This window comes from Bombina bombina, chromosome 3 (assembly GCF_027579735.1).
Source record: "Bombina bombina isolate aBomBom1 chromosome 3, aBomBom1.pri, whole genome shotgun sequence".
Taxonomy (NCBI): Eukaryota; Metazoa; Chordata; class Amphibia; order Anura; family Bombinatoridae; genus Bombina; species Bombina bombina.
This window is the reverse complement of record NC_069501.1, coordinates 596,055,136-596,074,577: the sequence shown is the minus strand read 5'-3', so window position 1 is coordinate 596,074,577 and position 19,442 is coordinate 596,055,136. Positions and strand designations below refer to the sequence as shown.

The following is a 19,442-nucleotide window of genomic DNA, read 5'->3' as shown; positions in this document are numbered from 1 at the left end:
TATGTTTTATTTCAACAGCAGTTTATATTAGACTAGGATATTAAATTGAATGTTCTTGTTAGGAAACATTTCAAATGTATATTTAGCCTGATTTAAGTTCAATTAAATATAGTAAATCTGCACACACAACGTTACATCATTTTGCACACACAAGTAGTGTATGTTTATTTTATTTTTTTCAATATATGACTTCACCAACAGGACTTAAAAATAAATGTAAAATAAACAGTGTTTCAGAATAATTTTTCAGCATTTTTGCAACATATTTGCAAAGCCACTGGCACTTCAAACATAATCAAGTAAAGACTCTGGGGCCTATCTATCAAGCTCCGAAAGGAGCTTAACGCCCCGTGTTTCTGGCGAGTCTTCAGACTCGCCAGAAACAGCAGTTATGAAGCAGCGGTCACAAAGACCGCTGCTCCATAACCTGTCCGCCTGCTCTGAGCAGGCGGACAGACATCGCCGGAAATCAACCCGATCGAGTACGATCGGGTTGATTGACACCCCCCTGCTGGCGGCCCATTGGCCACGAGTCTGCAGGGGGCGGCGTTGCACCAGCAGCTCTTGTGAGCTGCTGGTGCAATGCTGAATAAGGAGAGCGTATTGCTCTCCGTATTCAGCGAGGTCTGGCGGACCTGATCCGGACTGTCGGATTAGGTCCGCCAGACCTTGTTAAATAGAGGCCACAGAGCTCCATTTACTATTGTGTTTATGTGTTGTGTGGTGTAGTGAGCAGCATCACACTGCCTGCATGCTGCCCCCTGCTCTCAAGTGGTTAATCACATGTGAGCAGGGGCTCTCCTGATCCGCACAGACATTTGATAAATTGGCCTTTAAGTGCTATTGCATTGTCTTGTTATCTTGCATTTGTTGATTATGCAAATCTACTGTGTTGACTGGTCCTTTAAATGACTTTGAATCTGAAAATGGCTTATCAGATTGAAAAATCACATTGAAATAAAAAATGCTTCCTTGAAAAGATATCACAGGTTTTATGATAACATTGCTAAAAGTACCTACCTTCTCTTGTTTCTTTCTCCATTGGTTTGTAAATACCAGAATCTGCTTTAGGACTAGAACAAACTGATCATTAAATTTTGTTTTAGAGCTAGTACAATCAGCCGCGATTTATAAGTCATTAATTAACTAATAAGTTCTCTCTCTCTCTCTTTCTTCCTTGCTTTCTCTCTCTTTTTCTTCCTTGCTTTCTCTCTCTTTTTCTTCCTTGCTTTCTCTCTCTTTTTCTTCCTTGCTTTCTCTCTCTTTTTCTTCCTTGCTTTCTCTCTCTTCCGTTATAGGATGCTGCACTTTGTGGACCATCTTCTGGATTCCATAAATTTTGAGAGCACGCCCTTCCGTGTTTATACCATCACTGCCCTGATTCTTCTCCTTCTTCTTTTGGTTACTCGTTCATTTCTGAAGTTGGTAGCATATATCTATGCGTATGCAGAAAATGCCCGCCGTCTACGCTGTTTTCCAGAACCTCCAAGACGCAGTTGGTTATTGGGACATCTGGGAATGGTAAGAATAATAACGAGAGATAATAAATAAATAGATTTTTTTTATTTTAAAGTCCTAGACAGCCACCCTTGGGGGCCAATTTATCGACATTTATTATTGCACAAGCAGTTCTGGTGAACTGCTTGTGCAATGCCGCCTCCTGCAGATTCGCGGCCAATCGGCAGCTAGCAGAGGGTGTCAATCAACCCGATTGTATGAGATCAGACAGATTGATGTCCGCAGCCTCAGAGGCACTCTGACGAGCCTGAAGGCTCGCGCGAAAACAGGGGTATACGGCCCCATTCGGGTTGTGATAAATCGCCCCCTTGATGTCAAAGATTCCTGCAATGTAATGGGAATGCTTTCTACTGTCAGCTACCTTTTTTTTTTTTTCATTGAAAATCATTTATTGCATGGAAAAATAAAAAGTATAAAGAATTACTTATCTTAAAAAAAATCTTTTCATTAGATGGAAATTGTACAGAATGATATTGATAATGTATCTTCTTGAAATATTACCAGCATCAAAATGTTACCAGGACATTTATTGTTATGGATATGGGTACATTCAATTGTTCATAGTTTGTTGCTTTCAGTATTTGCAATAAAACATTGGAGTTGTTTAAATCACCTCTTTCTGTATTTTTAATAAACACTATTTAATATTTATTGCATACCATCTTTACCAAATACAGAATTTGAAAGTTTAAAGAGACATTAAACACTAAGGCCAGATTACAAGTGGAGCAGAGTTTCCCAGTAGAGCATTGCCGCTCTTTCAGTAAAGAATACCAAGAGAATGAAGAAAAATTGATAGTAGAAGTAAATTGTAAAGTTTAAAATGATCTAATCTGAATCATAAAAGAAAAAAAATGTTTCATGTCCCCACACTTCCACTTCTAACAGGAAATAAAAAGACCATATCAAATTATGGGAAAAGGGGACAAAATAAATAATAAAAGTATATTGGAAAGTGTTTTTGATATACATAATTAAAGATTTATATTATTATCACAAAGTGTTTAATGTTTCTAACATCCATTTCACAAAAGCATGTTTAGACATCACAGTGCATCCTTGTACATACGTTTTGATCCTTTGTCAAGCAAAGTACATATGATTCACAGTAAATATATTTATGTTTTCACGTCACTAGTCGTCATGCAATAAAAATGCAGTCATCATGCAATAAAAATGCAGTTTATGTCTATATTATAAAGTGGACCTTATCTCCCTGCAATGATCTGATTTTTTTTTTAAAAACTTAAGAAAACTCTGGTTGTATGAGCAGAATATTTTACCTTTGTATTCATGGGTGTATACAGATATTTTTTTTTCCCCTCAGGAGTAAAATCAACTAGGCCTGTGTCCTGCACATCAAAGACAGGGAGGGAAGTGACCTTTATACAACCAAACAGATAGCAGAGGCATTCAGGTCATATTACAAACAACTATACAATTTGGAATCTGCATCAGACTCTTACTCTATTGAGGCGGAAACAAAACATAAACTTATTTATGAATATCTTGAAAAATTAACTTTCCCCTCATTGCAGCCAGATCAAATATAAACCCTTAATAAGCCTAATAGTTATGAGGAAATTATTCAAGTCATCAAGGATCTCCCCCTTTGGAAAGCTCCTGGTCCAGATAGCTAAACCAATATATATTATAAAAAATAGAGATCTGCTAGCCCCACACCATCTCAAGATGTTTAACGCAATGAAAGAAAATAACCCATTTCTGAATTCAACCCTAAAAGCTCATATTGTTATGCTACCAAAACCCGGTAAATCCCAGGATAAAGTTGAACACTTTAGACCCATATCACTTTTAAACTCAGATCTTAAAATCTACGCTAAACTCCTTGCTAACAGACTTAACCAACTAGTTCCACACCTCATTAAAAATGATCAAGTAGGCTTTATTCAATCCAGAGAGGTGAAAGATAACACTGTGAGAGCCTTACATCTTATAGAGCATACTCACAACTATAGAATCCCATTGACTATAATATCCACAGATGCAGAAAAAGTGTTTGACCATGTCTCTTGGCATTTTCTTAAAGCTATGCTACACAAATTCCAATTAGCTCTGGCGTTTATATAAAAAAAATCCTGGCTCTTTATTTCTCCCCTTCCTCCAAGGTTAGAGTTAATGGCTATTTATCACACTCCTTATGCTTAGGTATATTCTTAGCACCAACAACTAACGAGTTGTTTAAATCTAATTATCTGATCATTCAACAGACGATAATTGCAGATTGATCCACTTGGCGTTAAAAAAAACATATCTTGGTTTGAAAGAATTACTCTACTAAAAATGAATATACAATGGATATAGAAAGTCTACACACCCCTGTCAAAATGTCATGTTTCTGTGATGTAAAAAAAATGAGAAAAAGATAAATCATTTCAGAACTTTTTCCACCTTTAATGTGACCTATAAACTGTACAACTCAAGAAGTTTCAGTTTGTTTTTCAATCAAGTTGTACAGTTTATAGGTCACATTAAAGGTGGAAGAAGTTCTGAAATGATTTATCTTTGTCTCATTTTTTTTTTACATCACAGAAACCTGACATTTTAACATGGGTGTGTAGATTTTTATATCCACTGTACTTCCAAGATTGTTATGTATATATTGCAGACTTTTACCTATCCCGCTTCCTATAAAATTTCTATCAACATTACAAAATAGGTTACTCTCCTTTGTATGGGACAACATACATGTCAGAATTAACAAGCAATTAATGTGTATGCCTCTAAAATCAGGAGGCCTGGGAGTCCCAAACCTAATGAAATACTGACAAGCAGTGTTTCTGCAGCGTATTATAGATAGTTTTACGAATTGTCATCTTGGGTTATACTAGAACACTTCATTACTAATACATCCCATCTGGAGATTTTCTGCTGGTAGGTAAAACTGGCGTCAATATACAACACTACATCTAACTCAGTTATCTTAGAAACTTTTCACACCTGGGACAAAATATTAGTAGAATACCCCCCATATCATCCAGATACTCCCCTATGACTCCTTTGACAGACAATGAGGATTTTAGACTTGGATTAGGGTACATAGGAAGGAACATTAAATTGCGCCAAAGAGCTCTATTGATATAACAATTGGGAAATGAGAACAAACTCTACCGCACAGAAGAATTAGACAGTAATGGATTAGGTATATTTAAACAATGGTTCTCATTTTACCAGTGCCAAACTTATATTGCAAAACATCCTGAAAGAAGGAATCTTCTAATACTTCTGACCACTTTTGAATGACTTTGCAAGTCCTCGATACCTGATAATAGAACCCTTCCCTTAACATATGCTATTTTACAGCTTCCACCTTATGGTTTCACTCCGAATGATATAGACAGGTAAAATGAAGAACTTAATATTGAAATAACGGGAAAAGAGGCTAGTATAATCTTCTCTAATATTTCAAAGACCTCAGCCTCTAGCCATCTAATAGAATTAAACCTGAAAATAATCCAGAGGTGGTATTATATTCCCTCTAGAATAAATAAATTATTCAAATCAGCGAGTAATACATGTTGGAGATGTGATTCTGCCCCCCGGTACTGTGTCCCATATATGGTGGAATTGTCCAATTATTAGAGAAATGGGAAAATATTGCAAATGAAACATCTAAGATGTTAGAAATGACACTTCCAGTCAAACCCGGCATTTGATTATTTAACATACTCCCTATTAAAATTCAAATGCATAAAAAAAAAAAATCTTGGTCAGTAACAGTATAAAACTTATCTTGGTGAAGAAATGGAAACATAGGGACCTGCCCACAATGACCCAATGGGGGATATTTATCAAAGGTCTGGCGGACCTGATCCGACAGTGCGGATCCGTATTCTCTCTGTATTCAGCATTGCATTCAGCAACGCCGCCCCCTGCAGATTTGCGATCGGGTTAACTTAAATGGCGACGATGTCTGTCCGCCTGCTCAGAGCAGACGGACAGGTTATGGAGCAGCGGTCTTTAGACCGCTGCTTCATAACTGGTGTTTCTGGCGGGCCTGCAGGCTCGCCAGAAACACGGTCCCTGAAGCTCCACCCAGAGCTTGATAAATGGGCCCCAATGACTCCAAACATTTCATCAAATATTAGGATTATAAGAATATGTATTCATTAAATATAAAAAAAGAGAACATTTATATTCAAATGAGAGCTATATGGGATGAATATCTTGCAAAATAAATTGTTAAATAATTAATACTCTGACAACACTTTGATTTTACTTTTGATTTACTGTATTCTCCTTTAATTTCTTATACAGCGTATTGTATAAACTTCAAAATGACTTTGAGTTGATAGCTATATATGTATTATAATCTTTTAACTGGAAAACTGTTGATACATTTTTTGTAAATTTCCTTATTTTTCCTACAATAAAATTGTTGTAAAATAATAAGGCTCAGGAGCTATCTGGCGATTGGTGACTGCACGTATATACCTTTTTGTCATTGGCTCACATTATGTGTTCAGCTGACTCCCAATAGTGCATTGGCTGCTCCTTAAAATGTATTGATCTGTCTGAATCATGAATGTTTAATTGTGACTGTCTCTTTAGTTACCTGACTAGTACTTTAATTTAGACTGATGTATATCAGTCCATAAATAGCCACTACAGAAGAGATGGTATAAACAGAATTTGGCAACTTTGTGCTAACAAAATTACACTCTGAATAATTTTTATATGTGTTTTATGTGCTTTGAGGCTATATTTGTACTAGAATTTGAGCTTATGCAAGAATCTTTTATTTAAGCATCATATATTGAATGGACCACTTACACCAATATACTTTAGTGTGTTTGTTTTTTTTGTATGATGATAAGAGTCCATAGGAATTCTATAACATGTAGGGTATACTTCCCGCCACTAGGAGGAGACTGAGAGCAAACATAAGAGCCTCCCTTCTCTTCTCTTGTTCAGCTTATTCTAGACCCTTAACCCCTAATGTAGATTAATTCAGTAGGTAGAAAACAGCAGTAAAGATGTCAGCACATGGAATGAGACAGGGGCATATAAATACCTTGTTATGTGCGCAGCATCTCCCTATGGGATTTCAGCCATAACTACCCTCCAGTGTCACAAGGACATGTCCCTAAGCCTCCTTTTGTGGGAATACAGGGTTTCCTCTAAGAAACTCAAAATGAAAAAAATGTACGTCTCCAGCACAGGAAAGTCCATAATAATAATATCTTTTAAAGCAAACACAGCACTAGTGAAAAATACTATGTGTCAGGCACTTCCTCTCAGATCCTCTGCTGTACATGTACAAGCACTGGATTGGCTCTACTGGATACAGCTGCAGACATCATGCTGGTAAGACAGTGGAGGATGCTGCAGTCAGTAAATGACTCAGGCACTCATGCAGCCCATAGGCTATCAGTAGGTACTTGTTTGTGCACAAGAAAAGTTGGGGGACATAGCCAGCTTCCCTGCAGACACATTATGGGTCATAAGTTTTTGTACAGGGGACTTATATTATTTTTACAGATATTTTGAGAGCCCTAGGATCCTATTTATCCCTTCAGCAGCAAATTATTTTTTTATTTATTTTTTCTTCAATATTTGGTGTATGACCCTTTAAGAACTGCCGGCTGCTTACAGCAGTTAATGGTTACCTTTAAACATTAGCGGATCAGGTGGCAACAAGGAGGGAGCCTATGTGGGGAGGTATTTTTTATATTTTATCTGTTTTTATCAATTTTTTTTTACTTTTGAGCATGTTAGTAGGCTTCTCATCGTTAGGGTGGTTGGCTCTGAGCCTCTCACTGACGCAATTTTTTCTCCTGGGCAGAGTTTAAGCTGGTAAGTAAACTGTCATTTTTTTAAGCAAAACATATATCCCTGTATATTTAAATCATTTCTCTGAGGGGGTACGTGCCTGCACTAGAGCTGCCAAGGGGGGTAGGGATTCTGTATGGCTTAAAAGAGCTTAAAGGGACACTGAACCCAAATTTTTTCTTTTGTGATTCAGATAGAGCATGCAATTTTGAGCAACTTTCTAATTTACTCCTATTATCAAATTGTCTTCATTCTTTTGGTATCATTATTTGAAAAGCAAGAATGTAAGTTTAGATGCCGGGTTGTTCTTGCTGATTTATGAATACATTTACTCACCAATAAACAAGTGCTGTCCAGTGTCCTAAACCAAAAATTGGCTGGCTCCTTAGCTTAGATGCCTTATTTTTCAAATAAAGATAGCAAGAGAACGGAGAAAAATTGATAATAGGAGTAAATTAGAATGTTGCTTAAAATTGCATGCTCTATCTGAATCACAAAAGAAAAAATTTGGGTTCAGTGTCCCTTTAATGTGAATCTCACTATTTTCTCTCATTGTCTGTTCACTGTATCTGTGGTGTATTTACTTTTGGCTATAGTATTGGTCTGCTTACTACTATAACACTCTCTTGTTTTTACTTACATTGTTATAGCTGAACAATATTGTTATTTAATGGAGTCTAATATGTCTGTTCCCGCTGTACAAATGTCAGACTCATTAGAAGGGAGATCTAGCAATCATACCCTGTGCAGTATCACTGTTTTCTATGCAAAACTGTTCCTGTTGGTCAGATAAATCATTAATGTAATATTTGTACTATTACTTTCTAATTCTAATCAGCCTCCAGCCATTATTCCTTTTAGGAGTTTATGCCCAGCTCCAGTATATATTACTCAGGGGGCTACAACAGTTTGTACCCCTGAATTTAAATCCAATTTACATAAGGCTATGACTACATATTAGGTGGTTATCCCTAAACCAAGTAAGCACAAATGCAAATCTGGAGTTTTGTCACTATCTCATGAAACAGACATCCAGACACCTTCCTCTCAGATTTAGATACCTCAGATATTGCAGAGTTCTGATTCAACTGACTCACATTTTATATTTAAGAGTAAACCATATGCCTGAGAATATATTTATTCTGTACAACCAATATATGTATATTTCTGTGCATCAAAGGCTGATGCTGTGTTACAAAATGTTTGGTACAGCAATGTTACGTATATGTACATTATTTTATATTACATATTTTAACCTCACACTCTGTTGGTTAATTCTTGCTGGTGTACATATGTGTATCAGCCTAATTACATGTACTTTTTGTATGTAATATAGATTCTGTATTTACAGAACATTCTTAATAAGGCCTAGATTATGAGTTGAGCGCAAAGTTGTGTTTTCGTGCTTGCGATATTTGCACTCCAAATGTGCAAATGTGCGCTGGTATTACAAGTTGAACGCAATGCGAACCTGACCTCACGTTTGCATCTCCTTGAAGCTTTTCGCCAATGGGAGCTTCATTCTGATGCCGTCAGACACTGCAAAAAAACTAGCGCAGCACAGGGGGTAAATCGAGCAGCGCTGGGCAGCAAATAAAAAATATTTATGTATATGAATATATACATAAATATTTATGTTTTTTTTATGTGTATATACAGATATTAACACATAAATATGTGTATATAACAGGGACGTGCAGTCATTGGAGGAAGTGCCTTAACTGTCATATGAGGAAATAAAAAATATAATTAATGCTTTTAAATACAAAAATAAATCTTAAAAAAAATAAATTATCTCCATGTTAAGCCTATGGAGAGCGGCTGTGAGCAGGTCTGCCTCTCTCCATAGCGCAACATAACTAATATGTTCCCTAGGAGACTTGCGCACCAGCTCCATTTACTGGGTGGTTGAGGCTTAGCGCAGCCTTTTAAAATCCTAATTTGAGGCAGCTCACATAGCAGCCTCTTAGAGGGGGAGCCAATGGCATGACATAATCATAAGACATACTGGACTGCTCTTCTGAGAGTTTTCCTGGCATTTCTTTATGATCCGTAGGATTCTTTAGTATCTGCTAGTTCCTTGAGGGCCACATTTCTGCTTATTTTTCAATTCTTTTCCATAAGAATTTAGCCAGACTTTCTAATGTTCATATCTTTGTTGAACCTATGTTCAGCGTAATATTTTGTCCTGGAGGTTCTTTCTGTTATCTTTACCTCAGCTAGAAGAATTTCCGAATTCTCTGCTTTCCTGTGAGTCTCTTTTCTTCTTCTTCTGGGTTTTCATAAGGATAAGACTGTTCTTCTAACCCAGTATGATATTCTCCAAAATTGTGTTTGTAGAAAATGTCAAACTGAAAATTGATATACAGTACCTTCTTTGGATTTTCTAGAATGTTAAATATATTTTGTTAAGCTACTAGGATTCCAAACAAAGTTCAGTTTGCTTTTTTACTATTCTGGTTTTTGTACAGGCAAGAAGGCTCCTGGTAGCCTTAGCTCTTGGTTCAATCAAGTGATTATCAGTACTTATTGATGGCAGGGAAGTCTCCTTGTAGGCATATCTCAGCTTATCCTTCCAGTTCAGTTGCTACTTCCTGGACTATTATAGATGATGCATCCTTGGGGCAGATTTGCAAAGCTTACTTTAAAGATTTTCCGTTTTAAAGTTTTTGCCTTTTTTTGGGAAACGGCTTGTGGCAGAAAACTCCTTCAGGCCTCAGGGTCCTGTCCCTCTCTTTCCTTAACATGGACTCGCAGCTTGGGTATTAAATTCAACATGTTATGGAATTCCTTATCATCATACAAAAGAAAACAAAATGTATGCTTACCCGATAAATTTATTTCCCGTTTCAATTTTTGAGTGACAGTTCTAATTTGCACCTCTGTAGTTCCTACTTTTGTCTACCTACCTATCTGTTTCCTTTTCTCTGCTCGGTTATATGTTAAACTGATGAGAGAGGGGAGGTGGGAAGGGATTAAGGCTCTTCTGTCGGCTCTATGCCTCCTACCTAGTGGGGGAAGTATATCCCACATGTTATGGAATTCCTATGGACTCGTCATCCCGAAAGAAAATAATTTATCAGGAAAGTATAAATTTAGTTTTTTCCAGCTTGCAGAACAATTGTATCTGCATAACACACTTGTATTAAATATTTCTTTATGCGTTTACTCTTTATTTTTTTACAATCTGCTTCTCTGTTGCTAGTTCACAAAGCAGTCACTTTTGCAAACCATGCTAGTAGTTGAATACATTCAGTTTTTCTAACATAAACCTCTTTGCTGCTTGCCCAAATCATATGCTTTGCCATAACTCTGCTTTATGCCTATCATTGCTTGCAGATTTTGCCGAATGAAGAGGGACTGACACAAGTCAGCAGCTTAGTCTCCACTTTTTCCCAAACCATTCTGACCTGGATGGGCCCAGCCATCCCTGTAGTATCACTGGTTCACCCAGACACTATCAAACCTATGGTGGCAGCATCAGGTATAGTAACAACTAATTCTCTTTGGAATCAATGGATTTTAACCATTTATGACTGCGACCAAGAGGAGGTATATGATATTATCTAAATGAGCAGTTCATAAACTGTAACATATGCCAAACACCTTAAAGGGACATGGAACCCAAAAATTATCTTTCTTGATTTAGTTAGAGCATACCATTTTAAACATATTTCCAATTAATTTCTATTATAAAATTTGCTTAATTCACTTGGTATTCTTTGTTGAAGGACCTGCAATACACTACTGTGTGCTAGATGAACTGATGAGCCAACAACAGGAGGCATAAATGTACAGCCACCAATCAACAGTTAGCTCTTAGTAGTACATTACTGCTCCTAAACCTAACTATGTTTTCTTTACAACAAAGTATGCCAAGAGAACAACACTAATTTAGACAACATTTTAAAATGTATGCTCTATCTAAATCATGAAAGAAAATTCTTGGGTTTCATGTTCCTTTAATACTTTGCAGTGAACTGCATTTTTCCAATGTACTTTCAATGTACTCATCCTCAAGGGCAGCAAACAATTTTAAATAAAATAATTTGCACCATCTAGTAAGGTTTGTACTTTCTGGGCAATTGCATGAGGCCTCTTAGGCATAATAGGGCAACTACAGGAAATCACTATTAAAGTCTATGGAGTTTTTTGTAAACAAATCATTTGATATATTTAGCCTAAAATGGTTTATTTGTTATATCTCTTCTTTATATCCTTCTTTATTTAATCATTTCTGTGAGTTGTCTTACTACTAATGTACTCTTTATTTTTTCCAAAGTCATTACTGGCTGTTGCCTAAAGGGACATTAAAGCCAAAATTTCAAATAGGGATTGCAATTTTAAACTTACTTCTATTAGCAAAATTGTTTGTTCTCTTGGTATGCTTTGTTGAAGAAGCAGCAATGCACTACTGGGAGGTAGCTGAACACATCAGATGAGCCAATAACATGAGTTATATATGTGCAGAGCCAATCAGCAGCTCCTGAGCCTCTCTAGGTATCATTTTCAGCAAAAGATACCAAGAGAACAAAACAAATTAGATAATAGAAGTAAATTAGAAGGATGTTAGAAAAAAATGGGCTTTATATCCCTTTTAAGTGTTCAGTTCTTATGCCCAGGCTTCTGGCAGTCATTCCCAAAGGCAGTTTATACAATAGACTACATTTTTCATTTTGCAGTTGATGTATTGTTTGTATTTTGTAGTATTACTGTTTTTTATTTTAAGCAATCTCTACTTTCCTTATCATTTATGGGTATTTTCTGCACGTTCCAAGAGCTGTGGACAATCTAAATAGAGGAGGTTGTTTGTCGTTGTATACAAAATGGCTACAAAGTAATATATCATTTAAATTCCGCCCATTTTAATAATTAAGCCATGATCAAGGATGTAATTGAGTATAAAGTTTTCATCAGACTATAATTTGTTCCAGTATCTGTTAAAAATCCTTTAAGGAGTGTACAGTGATGAAAATAAATAAATGCTGAGATATCCTTTTAAACCTTTGGCTTAAGAAGATCATGTCTATCACAAGATTTGACCCACTGATAAGATAAAGTAGTGAAAAGCCTCTAGCTAGGAATCTTACATGTAGCTCAGAAGATGCTTAATCAGTGGTATAGTTTCTTGTGATATACAGGTAGGCACCTCCTCAATGGGTAGCGTGTGATACAGGCGACTAAAACATTAGTTGGTTGTATTTTGTTTCTTAAACCAAGGGTCACCAACCTTTCGGACCTCAGGGACCACTAAACTCACAATTTTGAATCCTGTGGACCACTAACATGATTTTTTTTTAAAAAGGCACAAACCTCTATAATGTGTGTGTGTATATATATATATATATATATATATATATATATATATACAGTATATACGCACACATACTGTACAGAACTAATATAACCATGGCTAAGTTTACATTATGTATATATTTACACATTTTTAAGAATTATTTTTTGGAATTAACTAACTAAATGACAGAACTGAGAGAATACTTCCAAATGACAGATGAAGGGTGAGTGCCAACTTTTGAGCTGGAAACAGAGGCAGAAAGTGGGAAAAAAAGAATTATGTTTAAAATGCTCACAAGACTTCCAAGTTACCTCCCCAGTTAGGAATTATTATTATTAAGTTTATATCAGAAAGCTCAATATGGATGTGAGCTAACCGACTGATGTTACTGGCAATTACTATAATACTGGTGGGATATGGCTGATCTGCTGGATGGCAATTACTGGAATTCAGGTGGAATGGCTTTGTGCGCGGGAAAATTAATAGAATGAAAAATAATTAATATTTCATTTAAAAAAAGAAGATGGGGGGGGGAGGAAGACAAACAGTGATGTAAGTCCATCTGAAGGAATTAGGAAAACTACTACAAAGAGACAGGTAAAGGGAAGAAGGAGTTAAAAATACAATCTAGCTACGCAAGCTCCTCTGTCGGTTTCAACTGATGTCCAGCCAGGTCCTGTAGGGAGTTGCGGCGCGACAGGGGTGACACCATCAGAGGAGATTAATTCCACCAACATCTTCTCATGGACCACTGGTTGGCGACAGCTGTCCTAATGGATTTAGTTAAAAATTATCAATTTTGTTTCCAAGTCTAAGAACTTCTTTTCAGTTTAGTTACCACTTTAAGTAAAAACGAGACCAGGTTTATTACCATTATGTTTTTCAATAAATATAGTGAGATCTTCCTTTGGCTCTTCATACTCAAAAGACACATCGTTATTGTAACATTGATAAATGTGTTGTGTGTGTATTCTTTAAAGGGACACTGAACCCAATTTTTTTCTTTCGTGATTCAAATAGAGCATGAAATTTTAAGCAACTTTCTAATTTACTCTTATTATCAAATTTTCTTCATTCTCTTGGTATCTTTATTTGAAATGCAAGAATGTAAATTTAGATGCCGGCCCATTTTTGGTGAACAACCTGGGTTGTTCTTACTGATTGGTGGATAAATTCATCCACCAATAAAAAAGTGCTATCCAGAGTTCTGAACCAAAAAAAGCTTAGATGCCTTCTTTTTCAAATAAAGATAGCAAGAGAACGAAGAAAATTTGATAATAGGAGTAAATTAGAAAGTTGCTTAAAATGTCATGCTCTATTTGAATCACAAAAGAAACAAATCTGGGTTCAGTGTCCCTTAAGAAAAAATGTTGTTGTCTCCCACGACCCTAGATAGAATATGGTGTAGGTGGGGGCAGATGTGGTTTACAAAAATGAAAGGAAAAGGGTGTGATTACAGATCTGTATAGGTGGGTGGTCTGATGAGTAAGCCACATATTCACATAGGATTGATTCCACAGCTCATAGCAATCTCCGATTGGTTGTTTTGCAGTTTAAATAATTAGCATCTGTGGGTTAGGCTTTACTTTTTGACAAAAGCTTGTATGTAGGCCAACACACGTTAGCTGATATATTATGCCACTTTGCCTATTTTTTTGCCAGTTTTCTTCAGTGTTAAAGCCTGATAAGGTTCCAGTTATTGACCTGGACAATTGGAATGCTGATAGATGGCTTTTCTTTGCCTGGCGTTTCCTGTTAGGAATCCTGAAAGAGACTGAACAGCACAAGCTGACTAGTCATTTATTACATCAGTTTGGTGGGTAGATGAAAGCACTCATCTTTTCTTTAGATTTAGTAGTTCATTTTCAAAGTACAGTTTATATAATACAAATAAATAAATAAAATGCTGTATCAATATGAAGTTTAGGAGCTCTTTTTATCATTTGCCAAGCGGACAAGGTTTGCTGTCAGGAACCTTGTCTGTTTGACTTTGCGCAATTAGGCAGCATGTGCTGCTTGTATTTATTGTTGCACAAGTCTCTGCTTGTACAATCCCACAGGGCAGAGGCGTAACTAGAAACCACAGGGCCTAGGTGCAAGAATCTAAGAAGGGCCCCCACCCCCCAAAAAAACTGTATTTGATACATATCTTTTTTTTTTCTTTTTTCTTTTTTTTTCATTTAACACAGAAAAAAAATGTGAATCAGATTACATGTCTGCAAAAGGAGGTACCCTGTGCCCACAGTCTGTGAGATGGTCTGACCCCCTATTACTGTATATAGTACAAAGCTTAACCCACCAGTACTGTATATAGTGAGTCAGTGACACAGTCTGTATTCTGCCGGTGAGATGGCTGGCCTGACCCTACCCGCCCCAGTACTTTATAAAGTGACCACAGTAGTCTGTGACATGGTCCAGCCCCCCCCCGTATTGTATATAGTGGTACTGTATAGTGACACTGTTTACCCCCCGCCCCCCATGCTGTAATAACAAGGTCTGTAATTTGCTGGTTCCGCAAACATACACATGCATAAATACACACACAGTCACATATATACATACACACATACATGCATAAATACACACACACAGTCACATATATACATACACACATACATGCATAAATACACACACAGTCACATATATACATACACACATACATGCATACACACACATACATGCATAAATACACACACAGTCACATACATACATACATACATACATACACACACACACACACACATACATGCATAAATACACACACAGTCACATATATACATACACACATACATGCATAAATACACACACACAGTCACATATATACATACACACATACATGCATAAATACACACACAGTCACATACATATACACACACACACACACACACACATACATGCATAAATACACACACAGTCACATATATATATATATATATATATATATATATATATATATATATACACACACACACAGTCACATATATACATACACACATACATGCATAAATACACACACAGTCACATATATACATACACACATACATGCATACATACACACACACACACACATACATGCATAAATACACACACAGTCACATATATACATACACACATACATGCATACATACACACACAGTCACATATATACATACACACATACATGCATACATACACACACACACACACATACATGCATAAATACACACACACAGTCACATATATACATACACACATACATGCATAAATACACACACAGTCACATATATACATACACACATACATGCATACACACACATACATGCATAAATACACACACAGTCACATACATACATACATACATACATACACACACACACACACACACACACATACATGCATAAATACACACACAGTCACATATATACATACACACATACATGCATAAATACACACACACAGTCACATATACATATACACACACACACACACACACACATACATGCATAAATACACACACAGTCACATATATATATATATATATATATATATATATATATATATATATATATATACACACACACACAGTCACATATATACATACACACATACATGCATAAATACACACACAGTCACATATATACATACACACATACATGCATACATACACACACACACACACATACATGCATAAATACACACACAGTCACATACATACATACACACACACACACATACATGCATAAATACACACACAGTCACACACACACATACATGCATAAATACACACACAGTCACATACATACATACACACACACACATACATGCATAAATACACACACAGTCACATATATACATACACACATACATGCATACACACACATACATGCATAAATACACACACAGTCACATACATACATACACACACACACACACACACACACATACATGCATAAATACACACACAGTCACACACACACACACACACATACATGCATAAATACACACACAGTCACACACACACACACACACATACATGCATAAATACACACACAGTCACACACACACACACACACATACATGCATAAATACACACACAGTCACATACATACATACACACACACACACACATACATGCATAAATACACACACAGTCACACACACACACATACACACACAGTCACATACATACATACACACACACACACACACACACATACATGCATAAATACACACACAGTCACATACATATATACACACATACACACATAAACACCAATGGGTAAAACAGAAACACTTACCCCTGTAGTCAGAGACAATAGTGAAGCATCATGTCACACTCGCATGATATCAGTGCAGGCAGTGGCAGGTCAACGTTTTTTATCGTTAATTTTTTTTATTTTTTTTTAAGCTGGGGCCCCACCCTTGGGGGCCCAGTCGCAGTTGCGACCTCTGCACCCCCTGTAGTTTTGTCCCTGCCACAGGGGTTGTCAATCATCCAGATCAGATCGGGATAACGTAAGTCTGCCACACTTTAGGTGGCAGAGAGGCTATGTAGCTTAGGTCCACTGAACTAATGTTGAAACACTGAGGCCCCCAAGCTGCATGTGCAGCTAAATAAATAGGGCCCTAAGTGTATTACGGTGAATGCCTAGTAGAAAAGGATACAAAGTCCTAAATCCTATTTTTTTGGCAATCCTATCCAATTTTAATTGACATGAAAGTCAAAATTACATATTCATCTTTCTCTCGGTATCCTTTGTTGAAAAGCATATGTACATATCCTCAGCAGCAGCAATACATTACTGGCAGCTAGCGGGAGGTTGGTGGCTACACATTTGTCTCTTGTCATTGGCTCACCATATGTGTTCCACTAGTTCCCACACTACTGCTCTGGTGCTGAACAATATTCAAGGATTAAACACATAGTTATATACAAACAATAGTACAATAATAAAATACTGCAATGTATTTAAATCATTTTCTTTTTACACTCTTATAGTAATTCGCAGTGTTGTGCACATAAAGTTCACTTTGGCACAGTGTTTGTTTTAGAAAGAACACACATAGAACTGGCACTGTGTAAATTGGTGGTGAAGATAAAGAATAGGAAACAAAAAATAAGTTTACTCTATTCCGTGCTACCCTCCTCCTACTTAGTAATAAACTAGGTTCATAAAATAGAATAGAATGGGCAATAAAAAGGCAAAGCACAAAAGGACAAGATAAGAAAAAGAAAAGAAAAGAGAGAGAGGATTGGAGCTTAATCTTCTACTAATTATAAAGTGATTACTTTATTGATACTAAATTAAAATAATAATACCAGTTAAGTAAAAACTTGAAACTGGATTATCCTTAGACCACTGGTTTTAAAAACTGTCCTCAGGCCTCCCCAACAGGCCAGGTTTTCAGATTACCTTGAGTGAGAGCAGGTAAAATAACCATGGTTACTAATCAGCTGATTGTTTCACCTGTGCTCTGGTTCAGATATCCTCAAAATCTGGCCTGTTAGGGAGGTCTGAGGACAGGTATGAAAACCAGTGCCTTAGACCAATGGGAAATAATATTACTATAGAGATAAATTTCAAATCTGGGGCTACACATAGGAAATCTGAATCTGCAGATCATTTACTAAGTGCAGCACAAGATACATTCATTCCTTCTAATGCTTGGTTCCTCACATAGACGCATCCCCAAGTATGCCCAGCTGATATAATGGAACCTCAGGATCGATCTGGATGTGTATGAGACAAATCCAAGCGTAAGCAATCAAACACATGGTCAATATACTGATTGATAATGAGAAAACAAACTCTAAGACAATAATTTGTATTTAATCTTAACTATTTTTTGTTATATATTCTCTGTTGTTCCGTTGATAAAATAAAAATATCGTTTTTTTTAAAAACATTTATTACAATTTTCTTTAAAGAGAAAAAAGTACCATCTATTTTGAGGAGGGTCACTGCCTAAGTCTTTGAAAACCGCTGTTATAGTCTACAGCAGAGATGTCACTATAGAAGAATATACAATTTAGGTAATTTGTGGTTCATCCCATTTGTTAACAATTAGCCATAACAAAACAGTGTTGCAAAACTGCTGTCATATAGTGCTGCAGACACGTGCACACTCCGGAGTTTACCTTGACTTATTTGCTCTATTTTGCTTTGTTCACTTGCTATCTTTTGTTCAAAAACATACCTATGTGGAGCAGCAATGCACTACTGGGGGCTAGTTGCAGATTGGTGGCTGCACCTATATGCTTCTTGTCATTGACTCACCCAATATGTTCAGTTAGCTCCCAGGAGTGCATTGCTCCTCCAACAAAAGATACCAAGAGAATGAAGGACATTTGATAATAGAAGTAAACTGTAAAGCTGTTTAAAATAATATGCTCTATCTGAATCATAAAAGAAAAAAAGTGTTTCATGCCCCTTTTAAGCATGATTTTAATTTATTATCAGGTATTTGTAGAGCGCCAACAGGTTCTGCAGCGCTCTGAACATAGGTGGTATATAAAAAAATGATTACAGGGATCAAATGAGGAGAGAGGGCCCTGCCAAGAGTTGCACTGTTGTAGTCAGCTCTTATGAAGGTGAACTACAAACAGCTGGGCTCATAGGCTTACATGCTATGGGGTTTTAGGGGATAGCAGTCGAGATAGGAAGGTTAGTGTAGGTTGTATGCATCCCTGAATAGTAGAGTCTTCAGGGAGAACTTGAAACTTTTAAAACTAGGGGAGATTCTTGTGGAGCGAGGCAGAGAGTTCCATAAGATGAGAGCCAGTCTTGAGAAATCTTGTAGATGGGAATGTGAGGAGGTAAAAAGAGAGGAAGAGAGTAGGAGATCATGAGCGGAG

At 36.6% G+C, this 19,442-nt stretch overlaps 1 protein-coding gene across 5 annotated transcripts in view; it reads left to right on the top strand.

The window, feature by feature from the left end:
• Nucleotides 1-19,442, top strand: part of LOC128653722 (ultra-long-chain fatty acid omega-hydroxylase) — a 136,734-nt gene that overhangs the window by 13,638 nt on the left and 103,654 nt on the right. For 2 of the 5 annotated variants that reach the window (XM_053707179.1, XM_053707178.1), the window contains exon 2: nt 1,299-1,521. In XM_053707179.1, coding sequence (XP_053563154.1) covers nt 1,300-1,521 — 222 coding nt within the window. In that variant the 5' untranslated portion in view covers nt 1,299. Of the gene's footprint in view, nt 1-1,298; nt 1,522-10,650; nt 10,796-19,442 lie in introns of those variants that run through there. The other 3 variants (XM_053707177.1, XM_053707180.1, XM_053707182.1) reach the window with 3 other exon arrangements.